General features: G+C 39.9%; 1 protein-coding gene across 6 annotated transcripts in view; it reads left to right on the plus strand.

Annotated features, from left to right (window-relative positions):
• Positions 1-13,861, plus strand: part of dlgap1b (discs, large (Drosophila) homolog-associated protein 1b) — a 76,904-nt gene that overhangs the window by 55,007 nt on the left and 8,036 nt on the right. For all 6 annotated transcript variants that reach the window (XM_056738154.1, XM_056738156.1, XM_056738157.1 and 3 more), the window contains 3 exons: positions 8,924-9,312; positions 9,781-9,863; positions 12,463-12,878. In XM_056738154.1, coding sequence (XP_056594132.1) covers positions 8,924-9,312; positions 9,781-9,863; positions 12,463-12,878 — 888 coding nt within the window. The remainder of the gene's footprint in view (positions 1-8,923; positions 9,313-9,780; positions 9,864-12,462; positions 12,879-13,861) is intronic.

A 13,861-nucleotide genomic window follows, 5' to 3' on the forward strand; every position in this document is an offset into this window, starting at 1 on the left:
GGATTGTATATGTAATGTTCGTATGTTAATAATGAAACGTGTGTTTCTTTGTGAGTACAAATGAGATAAAAAGTAGTGCATGTGACGGAGAGAAAGATAGAGATTCTGAACTCTGTCCAACATCCATCTATTTTGGTAACTCATAGATGTGATATTGGTGAGCAGGTGCAGGCAGGCTCAAAAAGTTACACACGTAGGCTACACACAAACAATATCATCCAGCCTTGTGTGTGTGTGTGTGTGTGTGTTGTTTTTAAAGTTTCATTTATCAGACCAGCAAAATTTTGGTTTTCTCAAAAGTGGGAAAAACTGTCAGCGCAAGTGATTTTTTTATAGCTCAACAGTCCCTGTTTCAGTGTGTGAGCGAGATACTTTTCATTTGAGATCTAACCACCTTACATGGACCCATATCTCTATAAATAAAGCTGTTGCTAGTGTAAATGCGTTGACATCGTCTCACTTCAACAAAACAGATGGTGTGTTGACATCTTAGTAACTGCCTAATGCTTTCACATACGTATTTTTTATATTTTTGAGGGGAGGATGTTTGTGTTGTAATGACAAACATGTTATTTTGAGGAGAATGTATCAATTCAGTTCAGCTAGACTCAGGAGGAGGATGCTGTTGCTACTACGGCAACTAATTCACTTAGAGTATGTTTTCCTCCGGATGAGATGATGTCATTGAGTGATCATACAGTAGACTCTCTGTCTCGCATGCTCTCATTTGTTTTCTCTTGCCTACTTTCAGTTATTTACTGGTGTTTTGTGTAATCCTTGTGTGGTGTGGTATTTATGATACTTATCAGAGAATTGTCATTTTATTCTTTTATCGTTCAAGAGTAAAATGTAGCCTGCTATAATATTTTACCAGACTTTGAACATACAGTGATGACATTTTAAGGCAAAATAATTCAATTTATATTCTCTAAAAAAAGAGGTAATAGACAGATTCAATAGAAAAATTCAATTCAACTCTCAATGGGCCGATTCATAACCTAAAGATGATAATGGTGATGTCATAAACAAGCCTGTGGGTAAGGCCAATCAATACAGTTATTCACAAAGATATGATCTCATTATTATATTGAATATACTTTAATTATTATACTGAATCAAATTACCTTAATATGGATCCAACATTTTTGGCATATAATATAATTTTCAGTAAAAGCCCATTACTATTTTAAACCCCACTGTCTCAACATTGCTGCATTTCTAGACAAATCAAAAGGATGTTATCACAAAATGCTTTAAATGATGTTAATTTGTAATGCAATTATTTAAACCGGTGATCTCATCCTTTTTTTAAACAAAAAAAGTTGGTAAATCAAGGAAAATAAATAGTGTAGTTATACAAATTGGGCACTAGATGGCAGTCTAATTTAACTTAAAAGTGGATGGACCACACGTTTGAAATCACATACTATGAAACTAACAATAGTTTAGCCTGTAGTGTTAGGCCTTTGCCAAACAGCATATTTTTACTTTAAACACACATTGACGTTCAAACAGACTGCATTATGGGTAAAAGCAGAATTTGTGTATAATACCAACACTTTTCTGACAAACACACGATTTTCTTTATGCATTCTACATACTGTAAAATTTTCCCATCTTGAATCTTTTACACTGGGTTTGTGTGTGTGTGGTTATAGGGCAGGATCTCTCCACAAATCACTCAGTGAGACATTTCAGTTAAACAGACTCTCTACTTTTCTTCCTCCCTCTCTTTTTCTCTCTCTCCCACACTCAGCATCTCTCTCAACCGCACTGATAATCATTTCCTTTCAGGCCCTCCCTCCACTCACCATGAAAGGTGTTTTCCTGCTTTATATTTAAACATCATGTCTCAAGCCTGAAGATTTATGTGATTTCCTCTTCCTCCCAGGAGTTAGTCAGTGCGTGTAAGTTTATATATGTGTGTGACAAGAGCATCTGTGAGAGACGGAGTGAGAACAAAAAACGTGCTATCTGAAAAGCTCGGCTAGTGTGAACACGCAGAAAAAATACACAAAGGCACAGTGTAGGTATTATTTAAGAGCGACTTCTATAATCTTCTGCTTTTCATGTTAATCCCACGTCTAAATCAGTGACCTGAAAGTCACCTTTAGGTAGGATGTGATGTAATGCCAGTTTTGTCTCATGTGGCGAATGCAAATGACATGTTCAAACTCACTGAAATTGAAGTCACAAATGTGTGCATGCAAAAGTATCATTGAGCATATTAGCTTTTTTATTTAGCAAAAACCAACATGTCTGTTTTTGTACTAGATTTTTAAACCAGATTGCTGAAGTAGTTATATACTGTACATACACACATAACATCACCAATGAGAATATTCCTGTGTTGGGGGGAAATAATTTCCTCTAGGAGGCGATAGACACACAATCAAATGTCTTTTCCTGCTTGAATGTTGCCATGATCTGAACGTTTCTCTGTTTACTTGCAAAATCTGCTGGAATGTGGACTGTTATTGTAGAGCGTAATGTTTACAATTGCCCATTGTATTATCCATTATGTCTTCATTATCAGATTTAAAATGCTGTTAGTGTCACAAAAGGTACTTTTAGATTTCACAAACTCGTTCCTGGGTCTGATTTTAGTGAGCGCTCGCGAGTTCTCTTGAGTGTTTGATGACAGCGCACTTTACGTACTTACAACCTAACGGCCTCTCTTTGTGATGCGCTTGGCTTTGATTTAGGCCACACAAAGAGGTAGTGAGGTCGTTGACATTATCCCGTCACACTACCTGCCACACGAAATACGGGAGGAAGCCTCTTCTCCTCTTTCTCTCTTCTACTCTCTTCCTGTGTGTGTTGAATGGTTTAGGTTTTCACGGCAGGGTGGGGCAAACCTTAATTACAGACCGTCTCAACTCTTCCAGAAAGGGTCCTCTGTGTCTGTGTGTGTTTTTGCCCCTAAATGTTTTGGGAGGGTCCTTTAATGGGATATATCACTTTTGAACAGCAGTCTCACAACATGCATTTATGAAAAGCCAAAAATTACAACATGCCACTCAGATTGAGTCTGTAAGTGTTTATGGGAAGAGGTGTGTGTGTGTGTGCCTACTTTCGTAGTTTAGGTAGTCTTTGTAACACAATGCATTGCATTCCTGCACTCCTGCTGGGCTCCTCGTTTACCCCTTGCATTCTTGCCTTCCTCACCCCCAACCCCCTGTATGTACGTGTGTGAGTGCACGTCTGTGTGTGTGTCTCGGGGGTCTTTTAAGACTCCTAAAGACCACATTACTCTTGGTATATCCCAGAAGCAGTCCCGGCACTCCATCCACAAACACTCCAGACACACAATACCCCACCACACACCACGGGTCCTTTGCCCAACCCCCTCCTCACAGGATACCAGGGGTCAGAGGTCAAACCTGGAGACACAAAGCATAAAGAGAATAAGCCAAAGAGGGAAAAGAGAAAGATGTGAGTTTAGGGTAATTATTATGGAGGTTAATCAGATGGAAAGTTGGTTTGAGACAAATCAGTATTAGAGGTCAGATGAAAATATACTTTTTCATCCGTTCTTGATTTGGGTTGGGTGTGCAACATGGCCGGGTGTGAACTCTTGACCACATTCCTTTGTATTTAGATGCAAATGCATGCGTGTCATGCTCTGACCTCTTAAGATGTACGAGATCTCGACCCGGAGACCTTCGAATAAACACGCTCGCTCACAAAGTTCATACTTTTGTTAGCTACAGGTGAGTGTGTGTGTGAGTTTGCTTGTTAGACGTGTGTGGAAAAGGCGAGATTTGACACAATGCCATTCTGAAGATACTTCAAATAAGATTAATTTGAAAAAATCAAGAAATATGTAAATAATCAAAAAAACTGTCAAGACTATTTTTTTCAGAGAGACAGAGCGTGTGTGTGCGTGGGGGGTGTATCATTCCTGGAAGAGAGAGGATGCATCTAACTTTATACATCCTACACACACACACACGCACACATTGAGCCGTCAGACACAGATGTGTAATCACACAGGCATGTAGACAGTCTCATTGAAAGGGAGTGTGTGGGGCTGAACTGCTTTGAAGGGCCGTAATCTGTGAGTCAGGAGTGTGTATGTGTGTTTGCTGAAGTATAATATTAAACCTATGTCAAGGTGAAAGTGTCTAGGGCTCTGTTTTACTGTGTCTGTGTGTTTTCCTGTTTAAAATGCTTGTGTTTTCGCATTTGTTTGTGTGTTCTCACTTTGACTGAGTGTTAGGATTATGCTCTGACAGGAATTTAGGCAAATGGGCAGTCAAACTCGTTGTCTATCTCTCTCTCTCTCTCTCTCTCTCTCTCTCTCTCTCTCTCTGTCTCTCTCTTTCTCTCTCTCTCTCTGTCTCTCTCTTTCTCTCTCTCTCTCCCCTCTCATTCATCCTTGTTGTTCTATTTTCTTGTCCTAAGGGTACATGTCTGTCTTGTCCGACTGTAGAGATACAAAGATATTCTTTATTTGAGAAGTATAAGGTTGTTTATTAAAACGTGTAACCTATTAATTTTGATATTTCTATTGAATCTTTTTTATATTCATAATTCATAATAATGAAATGTTTTACCTCTTATTTTTTTATTCATACTTAGCTTTAAATATTGAATGAGTTGTCATATCCTGTCTGGTCTGTGATTTATTTCTCCTTTGTCTTGCATTTATGACACTTAATCTGTCACCTGTGGATTGTGCGTTCGCGCATGCGTTCGTTTGTGTTTATGTGCCTGCGTGCATGGGTGTGTCTTGTCATTGATTGACAGCTGCGGAAATATGGCTGCATCCGAACTAAGAACAAGGAAAAGTAGGTCATGCTCAATGTTTGTAAACACATGCGTCATAGTTTACGATTCACGGTTGTGGACCTTGCAACTATAAAAATCTTTATTAATAATCTCAAATAATACTCTGAAATTCAGCTTGAGTGTCATATCGGGTCTTAAAAAATTATCTGGCTTGGTGGTCTATTTTTCATTACTTTTTTAACAAGACAATCGCGCACAGACACACAATGTTTTGCAGAAAGGCCATGTTCTTCCCTGTTTCCACGGCTACACTTTCACAAAGGACTCCAGCTGGTTGTGGAAAGAGAGAGCAGGGAATGAAGAGAAAGAGAGAGCAGTAGTGACCTGCCCCTTTCCAAACACACGGCAGCTGGGCCGAACTGTCATTCTGCACCCTGGCCCGCTTACACACACACAAAAATACTCCGACCCCTCCTCTAGCTTTATAGCGCTTTGTGTTTATACCGATCGTTCCCTCTGCATCTGCTAGAGGGAGCCCAACTAACCTGTTTATAATGTGTTTCAGAGAGAGCTGTCACTTTGGCTTGTTTCAAAGTTTAAGGAGTTCACACTTGCACACAAACATGTTTATTTAGATGTATAATTGTAATAGGGTGGTTCTTAATACCTACTAAACCCCAAAATATTAAAAAATACGTTCTTTACATTTTTTGTTTGTTTGTTTATCTTGAGGAAAGAGGTGGAGAACTGGACAGCAGGATTCTTACATAGCACAGCAACCCTTATCTGTCAATACAGTACAAATGTGATTATTTATTATTATTTTAAAATATATACATTAAAACAAACCTGGAATATTCCCAATATGCTTTAAAAATCCCTTCGCAATAAATTTGGAAATGCAGCACTAATCTCCCAGAATGCAACACTTAATGCACAAACTATTGCATTTAAAGTGATAGTTCACCCCAAAATTAACATTCTCTCATAATTTACTCACACATTGTCAATTTAAACATGCGTGACTTTCTTTCTTTCGCAGAACACAAAAGAAGATATTTTGAGGATGTTGCCAACCAAACCAAAGTGGTACCCGTTGACTCGCATTGGTTTTCTGTCTATAAAACAGAAGTGAATGGGTATCGCCATCATTCTTCAAAATATCTCTTTTTGCGTTCTGCAGGTTTGCAGGTCATGCAGGCTTGAAATGACAAGAGTGTGAGCAAATTTAGACAGACTTTTCATTTAGGTTCAACTATCCCTTTAACAACAGTTTAACAATATTTTGTTAACGTCTTATTAAACATAATTCCAGTAAAAAAAAGACCCACGTCTCCGATGGGCTTTCAGTCAAGTTAAACTCGCTTCTAGAGACTATGTTGTATAAGTAAAACCCACACACTCACTCTCTCTCCCACTGTTCCCCTCAATGTCCAACCATCAGCATGCCCAGAGGTGCGTTCAATCTCCTCTCCTAATGAAGCATGAGGCTGAAAGGGCTGTTTCTCCAGGCAGAGGCCAAAAAAGAAGGGTTGAATGGTTGATAGAGGGGGGCAGTGAAGAAGTGGAGGGGGTGGGGGAGAGCTCAGGGGCCGTCTTTGATACAGCGCCGACCCAGGCGGGGGGTAGTGTGTTTTTAGGCAGGAGATTCACCATTCACACTCCTCTGTCGGCCGTTCGTTTGAAGCCTCTCACAAAGAGAAGTTTGTTGGCTGGGGGCCAAAGAAGGGGTTTGTCATTCACAGACTCCTTCTTTCCTCCTCCTCTTTAACCTCTCCCTCATTCTTTGGCTCTTTTGAAACGAGAAATGCTCTAGCGTCCAAGAGCGCAGCCAATTAAAGTTCAACCAACGCCGAATTTCGGTTAACCCCCAGAATGAGCCAGCGAGCTTTACGGCAGATGTCGGACTGCGGTGCAAGTTACGGGGAGCGTTTCTTTCTCCGTTCCTGCCTGGTGGAGTTCAGGAATTCTCTATCACACTCCACTTCCCAACTGCTGGATAAACATGATGGCCTTGAGTGTGTGCGGTTGTGGAGGCGTAACGCTTCCATGATCTAAACATCAAAGTGTATCCGTGGAAACTGTGAGGTAGTCCGTAATGGTGTTAACATGGCATGACTTGTTTTACTCCCTTTGTTAGTGTGCGTGGATGAAAAGAAACCAAAAATTTCGGATATATCGCACACATCTGGTGTGTAAGAATATATCATACTCTGGTGGTCCACGTTATAAAAACACAGTTTGAGCTTGGCTTGGACATTTCAGACTTTAAAAAGAGTTTGACAGCTCTCTGGCAACTGACTTCCTCTTTACTTTGTGGAGTCCAGACAACCCATTGACCTTTACTAGCATGCTTTTGTGCAGAGGGGGTGCCTGGGTGTGTATGTTTCTATTATCAAACGTTGTTTTTTTACAAGGTTATATAAATACATCTCTGAACCGTGGGAGCTGGTTGTGAAGCTAAAAAAAATTCATTAAAACTTTTATTTCTCAAGGCGTACAGTAGCGTGCAATGGGATTTAAAGAGACATCTTGTTTTTTCATCTGGAGGCGTCTTGCGATTGCTTAGTTTGGAAAATCACGTCTGACTGTAGTTTAAAGGGCTCCAGGTGGGTGGATGTTTTGGGCTATTTGACGTGCGGTTTGCTTTTGTCACTGAAAGAGACAGAGAGAGAGAGAGGGAGAGAGTAATGCTTTAGAAAGAAACCACAAGACTGGGTGGGTCAGAGAACACATACATATGTGCCTGACACATGACACAGGATCATAAACACAGGTGAGAACAAGCACACGCAGATCCGCACAAAGCACGCCGATCGGTTGCCTGGATAGTTTAAAGAGAAAGCATGGCCTACTTAGCAAATACACCGTGACCTAGTTTACATACTGTAGATACAGACACACAGAGCTGTCACTAACCTGTTCCTCATCCCTTCTGTGCACTGAGAGAGAGAAAGAGCTGTTAAAAGACAGCTAGATGCTATAATCAAAAACAGAACCACTTTAACACGGCCACAAACACGCAGGCTCGTGTACACACAAATGTCATAAAGTAAAAGAGAGATCAGATCTTTTTCTTTCATGTGTTTTGAAGTTGTGTGTGTGTGTGTGTGTCTGGGCCTGCACTAACCTGCTCCTGCCAAATGCAGGAAATGAGGGAGCTGTAAGAAAATGGACTGCCACTGTTTAGTCTCTGAATACTCACACACATGTGTACACACGCACACACATACACACAATGTTTAGTCTTCCCCAGCAGCTGTGCTATTCTAAGAAACACAGGGGGGAAGAACACAGAGAGCAGAAATAGATTGATGATTTTTTTGTAGTAATCCCATTACTCTGGTTGTAGTTTTAATGTGCAATATTTCATAACACAAAAAACTAACAATCCTTTTTTTGCTTTACCCCTAAAGTACTCAGAATACAATTACCTTATGGCTAGTATACACTACAAAACTTCTGAATATATTCTTTTTAATCTAGATATCATACACTTGCAACCTTTTTGAAAGTTTCAGACATACTAACTGATCAAATCTGCAGACTGCCACGGACTTTCTGCAACAAGTCCAGACTGAAAATCTGGGCAAAATCTGAGCAAATGTCTCGTGGTGTATTTTAGCCATACATGTTTTCTGTGCTACCTGTCTTCTGTACGGTTCAACTCATTCATGTTTGGTTTTTTTTGTTTTGCTCTATTGTATTCAAATTTATGCTAAACAACTCCGTTCTGCTTCTTTCTATTATACTTATTGATTTTGACTCAAATACCTTTATTCTTCCAATTTTATTTTAGTGTACTGCTCTACCGTATTTTTACCTGTTTAGTATCTTATTTCTATTTTACTTGGTTTAACTGTTTTCTACTGCAATTTTGTTGCAACACAGCTGTAATACAAAAAAAAAAACATGTGAAAGAAACAGACAACAAATATAGATATAGTAGGAATAACAACAATAAAGAATAAGAGAAAGGGAAAATAAATAAATAAATACAAATTAAACTAATGCATTAACAAATTGTTTACAAGTACAATTCTATTGTAAAATGTTCTCAGAAATGATTTATCATTTTATTTTAATTTCTTCTTTCCTGTACAATATAATTCTTACATATTCTAACTTTTATAAACATATTGTGTAGAGTGTAAATCCAAGTTAACACATCACTTTTTCCACTCCACAGTATCATCATGTATAACCACCTACAAGAAAACCCCGCCCCCAGTCCCTCCCAGGTCAACACCCACCAGGCCGTACATCTCTATAACAGCTCAGAGTAGCACAGAATCTGCCCAGGATGCCTACAATGAGCTGACCTGTTCCAGCCCTGCTAACCGGGCCTTAGTGGCGGCCCAGTCTGGCCTCAGTAACTCCACAGAGAGCATTGATAGCATGAAGGCCCTGACGGCAGCCATTGAGGCAGCGAACGCTCAAGTCCACGGCCCGGCCAGCCAACACGTGACCAACAGCACCATAACCATCACCACAGCCACCGCCACCACTAGCGTAACACACATCTCGCAGGACGCTAAGAGAGACGCCCTCAGGAAGTGCCTGTCTATAGGAATACAGGTTGGCCATGTGCACACGTCTGTTGTTGGTTTGATATTTTAGATTCTGTGTAAATGACAGCAAACTGTGTGTTTAAAGAGATAGTTTACCCCAAAATTGAAATTCTCATCATTTGTTGACCTGTAAAACCTGTACATGACTTTTTTTTGTGTAACACAAAAGAAGATATTTGGAACAATGTGTAAAACCAAACAGTCCTGAGGCAACATTTACCACCATAGTAGGACGACTACTATTGTAGTCAATGGTGACCCAGAAATGTTTAGTTTCCCCACAATCTTAAAATATAATTTTTGTGTTCAACAGAACAAAAAATAGTTAGTTTTGCAAAAACTATGAGTGAATGATGGCATTATTTCATTTTGGTGTGAACTGTCCCTTTAAGAAATGTTCACAAATAACAAATTGGCTCATAGCAATAACAAGTGATATTCAACCTCCATCTTAAATGTGTGTGACCGTGTGTAGGTGGACGGCCCCGAGGAAGATACCCAATCAGAAGTGCTTTGCAAGTTTCAGTCAGTCGGTATTCAAGTAGAGGAGGAGAAATGGTGAGTATTCACACTTGCTCACACACTACATGTTCCAGTACATTATCTTTCAATCCCTTTCTTACATAAACAAGAGAAAATCATTTCAGACTTTATAAATATAAGGAAAGTGTGTATGCAGCCTGATAAAAAACAAAAGGAGAGAGAACCAGAGAGTGTAAAACACAGAGTTGTCAGTTCAGCCACATGCTCCATTGACAAAGACCCTCTCCGGGTCTCTATTTCACACACACAGCTGTCCCTATCATGGTGGTTTGGACACCGGGGCCTCCTGAAAGGGTAAAGGAGTGGGAGGCAGAGACAGCTGCTCTGTGTGTGTGTATGCGGGTGCGCGTGCACGCATCGCCATCTGTTGCTGTGCCCATTATGAAGCAGGCGGGCTGGTGGGTCACAGGCATGGTCAAGTATCAACCCCTAGTACCAGTTCTCTCTTGCTTTCTTTTACTTTCTCTCACTCGCACACCCCGTCACTGCTGTAGCTCCATGTGAGAGGGAGGGCCGTAAATACTGTACAGGAGAGAGAGAACGAGGTCAGGTGTGTAGCCTTTCTGTCACTGACAGGACGCCGGTGCCAGATCTGGAACTGGAATCGCAAAAAATAAGTTTGCAGGAGGCATTAAAAGCCAGTGGAAATGTGCGTAGGCTACCAGACAACACCAAGAAGCATTTTGAAGGCGGAGTTGAGCTCCGCGTGTTTTCCCTTAAAGTTCAGCTTAAAGTCCCGAGGTTGCATCGTAAAATCGCCATCTCCTGCCAATGTGCCGCTCAAGGGAAGGGATCAGATGCCAGAGCAAATATATTACGCTCACTCACACATACATACACACACATACTGTGGATAAACAAAGTAGTTTTACAGTAGGTCAGTTATGTTTGGACTCAGCGTGTGTGGGGGGGTTCTGGCTGGTAGCTGCTAGATGAGGGCTGAGATTCCCAGACGGTGAGAGGGACACACACAGTTTCACACAGGTCGCCGGTATTTGGACTTTGCTGAAGCATGCCTTTGTAACTGAGAAAGCTGCAGTAAAACAGCCACACAGAAAGGGCTTCTGCACAGGTCTGCTCTTGATTTTTTTCGGTAGTCAAAGCTTTCAAGCTTTAAACAGAGAGCGCCGCACGTGTTGTCCTCCCCTGCGGCTATGTCTCAAACAAATCACACCTTGCTTCCTGTGCTTTAGGGAAGTACAGTACAGCAGACAGGTTAACATGTTTCACAACACGTGTTGAGCCGCTACACTTGTCAGTGATAGATTGTACAATTTGCGTGATATTTCGTTACTTAAAGGGATTGTTCATCATTCAATTTTGAATTTCCTTTTTGAAAGCTGTATGACTTTCTTTCTTCTGAAGAACACAAAAGAAGATATTTTGAAGGGTGTTGGTAACCAAATAGTTTCGGCCCCCATTGACTTCCATTGTTGGGACACAATACTAACAAGACATTTCTCGAAATATCTTCTTTTGTGTTTTACAAAATAAAGAGTCATTAGCAAGTTTTGAATAAATAAATGAGGATTTTTTTCTTTTTGGGATGAACAATCCCTTTAATATGCCCATTAGCTTTGGGGTCACTGTTTGCATGTGCACTATCGAATCTACAAGAGTTTCTTTGAACAGTAAGATATTATTTACATACAGCAATAATTACTATCAACTGAGTTGAACTAGAAATGAATACTCCATTTCTCTCCATTTATCTCTCTCTCCCTCTCTCCCTCTCTCCCTCTCTCTCTACAGGAAGTAGTTAGCTGATATGAAGCATGCCCGTCTGACACACACACATACACAATCTTAAATGGTCTTTAATGAGAAACAAATGGTTAAAACATAAGATATCAGCATCAGTAATATCTTGGGAAAGGATGTTTTTAACCGATAACCGGGTAGATGAATGGAGAAATAAAGTAATGGTGAACTTTTAGGATACTTTTAAGGGTGCATTTGTCTCTTGAATCTCGAAAGCTTAAGTCAACATTCATTGATATTGTACGGGAAAATATTTCCTTGCATTCCACAGAGGAAGGAAAATCATACGGGTTTGGAAGAACATGAGGGTTAGAAATGTCCCACATTAAATACATTTTGGTTACACATTTTTTTTAAATCCATAAATAAAACAAAACCGTATAGTTTATCCCAACACAAGATTATGGCCTGAAAGTGCTTCTTTTTGTTTTGTTTGTCAAGTGCACAAACACACCGTATGGTGAAAGATGACCGTGTGCTTCATCGCACCTGAATAGAGCAGGTGTCCTACCTCTCCTGTACGCATACACACAAACACCAGAAAAACAGAGTATCAGATCTAAGCCAGATTGTGTCATGTTATCCTACCCCATGTGGAGAGAAAGTGTGAGTCTGTGTGTTTATGTACATGTGTGTATACAGTGTCACAGTCTACAGTTTGTTTAACAGAGAAACACCATCATCATGTTCAGTAAGAGACTGTACAGTCTATGTCTATTACTGTGGTTATACAACGATAAGCCCCGCCTTCTATGTTAAAGAGCCAATCAGAGGTCACCCGCCAACTAAAATAATGAATTGATTTGTCCAATGTTAATATCACAAACACAATATTACTGTTATTATTCTACAGCCATCGCAGAGTCACACGCTCCAACAGCGTAACAACTGCCGTTCAAGCTGATCTTGACCTTCCAGAGGACATCAGCGATGAACAGTTCATACAGACCCAACATGGGCTCGTCATCCGCCAGTCGTCTCTAGATGCAGCCACCTCCACGGTCAGCATCCAGGGCTCTGGAAACCACTACCACGCCTGTACCCAAGATGACTACTCCGATGTGGACTTTGACCCCTCCATCCTACCACCACCGGTCCCATGGATGGATGGAGCGACGGAGGAGGAATACGGGTGCGGAGTGACAGTGTCCGTGTGTCCGCAGGACGGACGCTGGTTTCTGAAGCTGCTGCAAGCAGAGATGGAGAGGATGGAGGGGTGGTGCCGACAAATGGAGCAAGAAGAGCGAAAGAACGAGTTACCGGAAGAGAGTGAGTAACTCTGAACTGCCCACATAGACAGCAATTTGTTTTTTGGGGGCATTTCTGTTGCTCAGCTGGTGGAGGATTGGGTTAGAAATATTTAAGTTTAAATCCCAGGAAAATAACATACTGATAAAAATGAAGGTTGTTCAACGATTACACACAACCAGAATAAACGTAAATATGTTTTCATAATATTATATGTCTGTGCATATATACTTATTTTGTATCAATAAACATACACACACCTATATTTATATATATATATATATATATATATATATATATATATATATTTAAGGAAATTATCAAATATTAAAATGAAAAAAGGTTTATATAAATCAGTATATGATCTAAATATATACAGTACATACAAATATTAAATGTTTATAAATACAAAATAAATCTGCACAGTGCACAGACTTATTTTGCAAACACAAACTTTTATTCTGAATCCGATTTAATATTTATAAATTTTCAATATTTATATATTTATATATTTGTATGCAATGCGTTAAAAATAGTATACGCTGTTGATTCTATATATGGTAATAGTTTTTTTTATATATTGCATTATATTTTTAGTATATTTTGGTTTCAAAAGGGTAAAGATGCATGCCTAAAATATGATACAGAATCAACAGCATTATTGGGCATTAAAGGTGTGTTTGGGACGTCCAGTTTTACATAAAAATTCGCCTTTTTGAGTCAAGTGCATTTTGAATTGCAAAACTGTATTTTAAGTGACACTTTCCAAGTCTGTGTCAATTTGCAATAATAACCTATTATAATAACCAACAAAACTATTAGTGTTCAAGGTCTGATTCCCTCCATCCGGCCTGTGTCTTTCCTTTACTTCCCGCTGTTTTTTGTCTCAAACACACACGCGTACACACCACGCAGCAAAGTGACCATCTTCGTGTCTGTCACAAAGCCTGCTTGTTCATCTATCTGCTGTCTGTCTCTCCTTCACATACCAGACATTTCTACCA

Source organism: Triplophysa dalaica, chromosome 23, assembly GCF_015846415.1.
Source record: "Triplophysa dalaica isolate WHDGS20190420 chromosome 23, ASM1584641v1, whole genome shotgun sequence".
Lineage (NCBI taxonomy): Eukaryota > Metazoa > Chordata > Actinopteri > Cypriniformes > Nemacheilidae > Triplophysa > Triplophysa dalaica.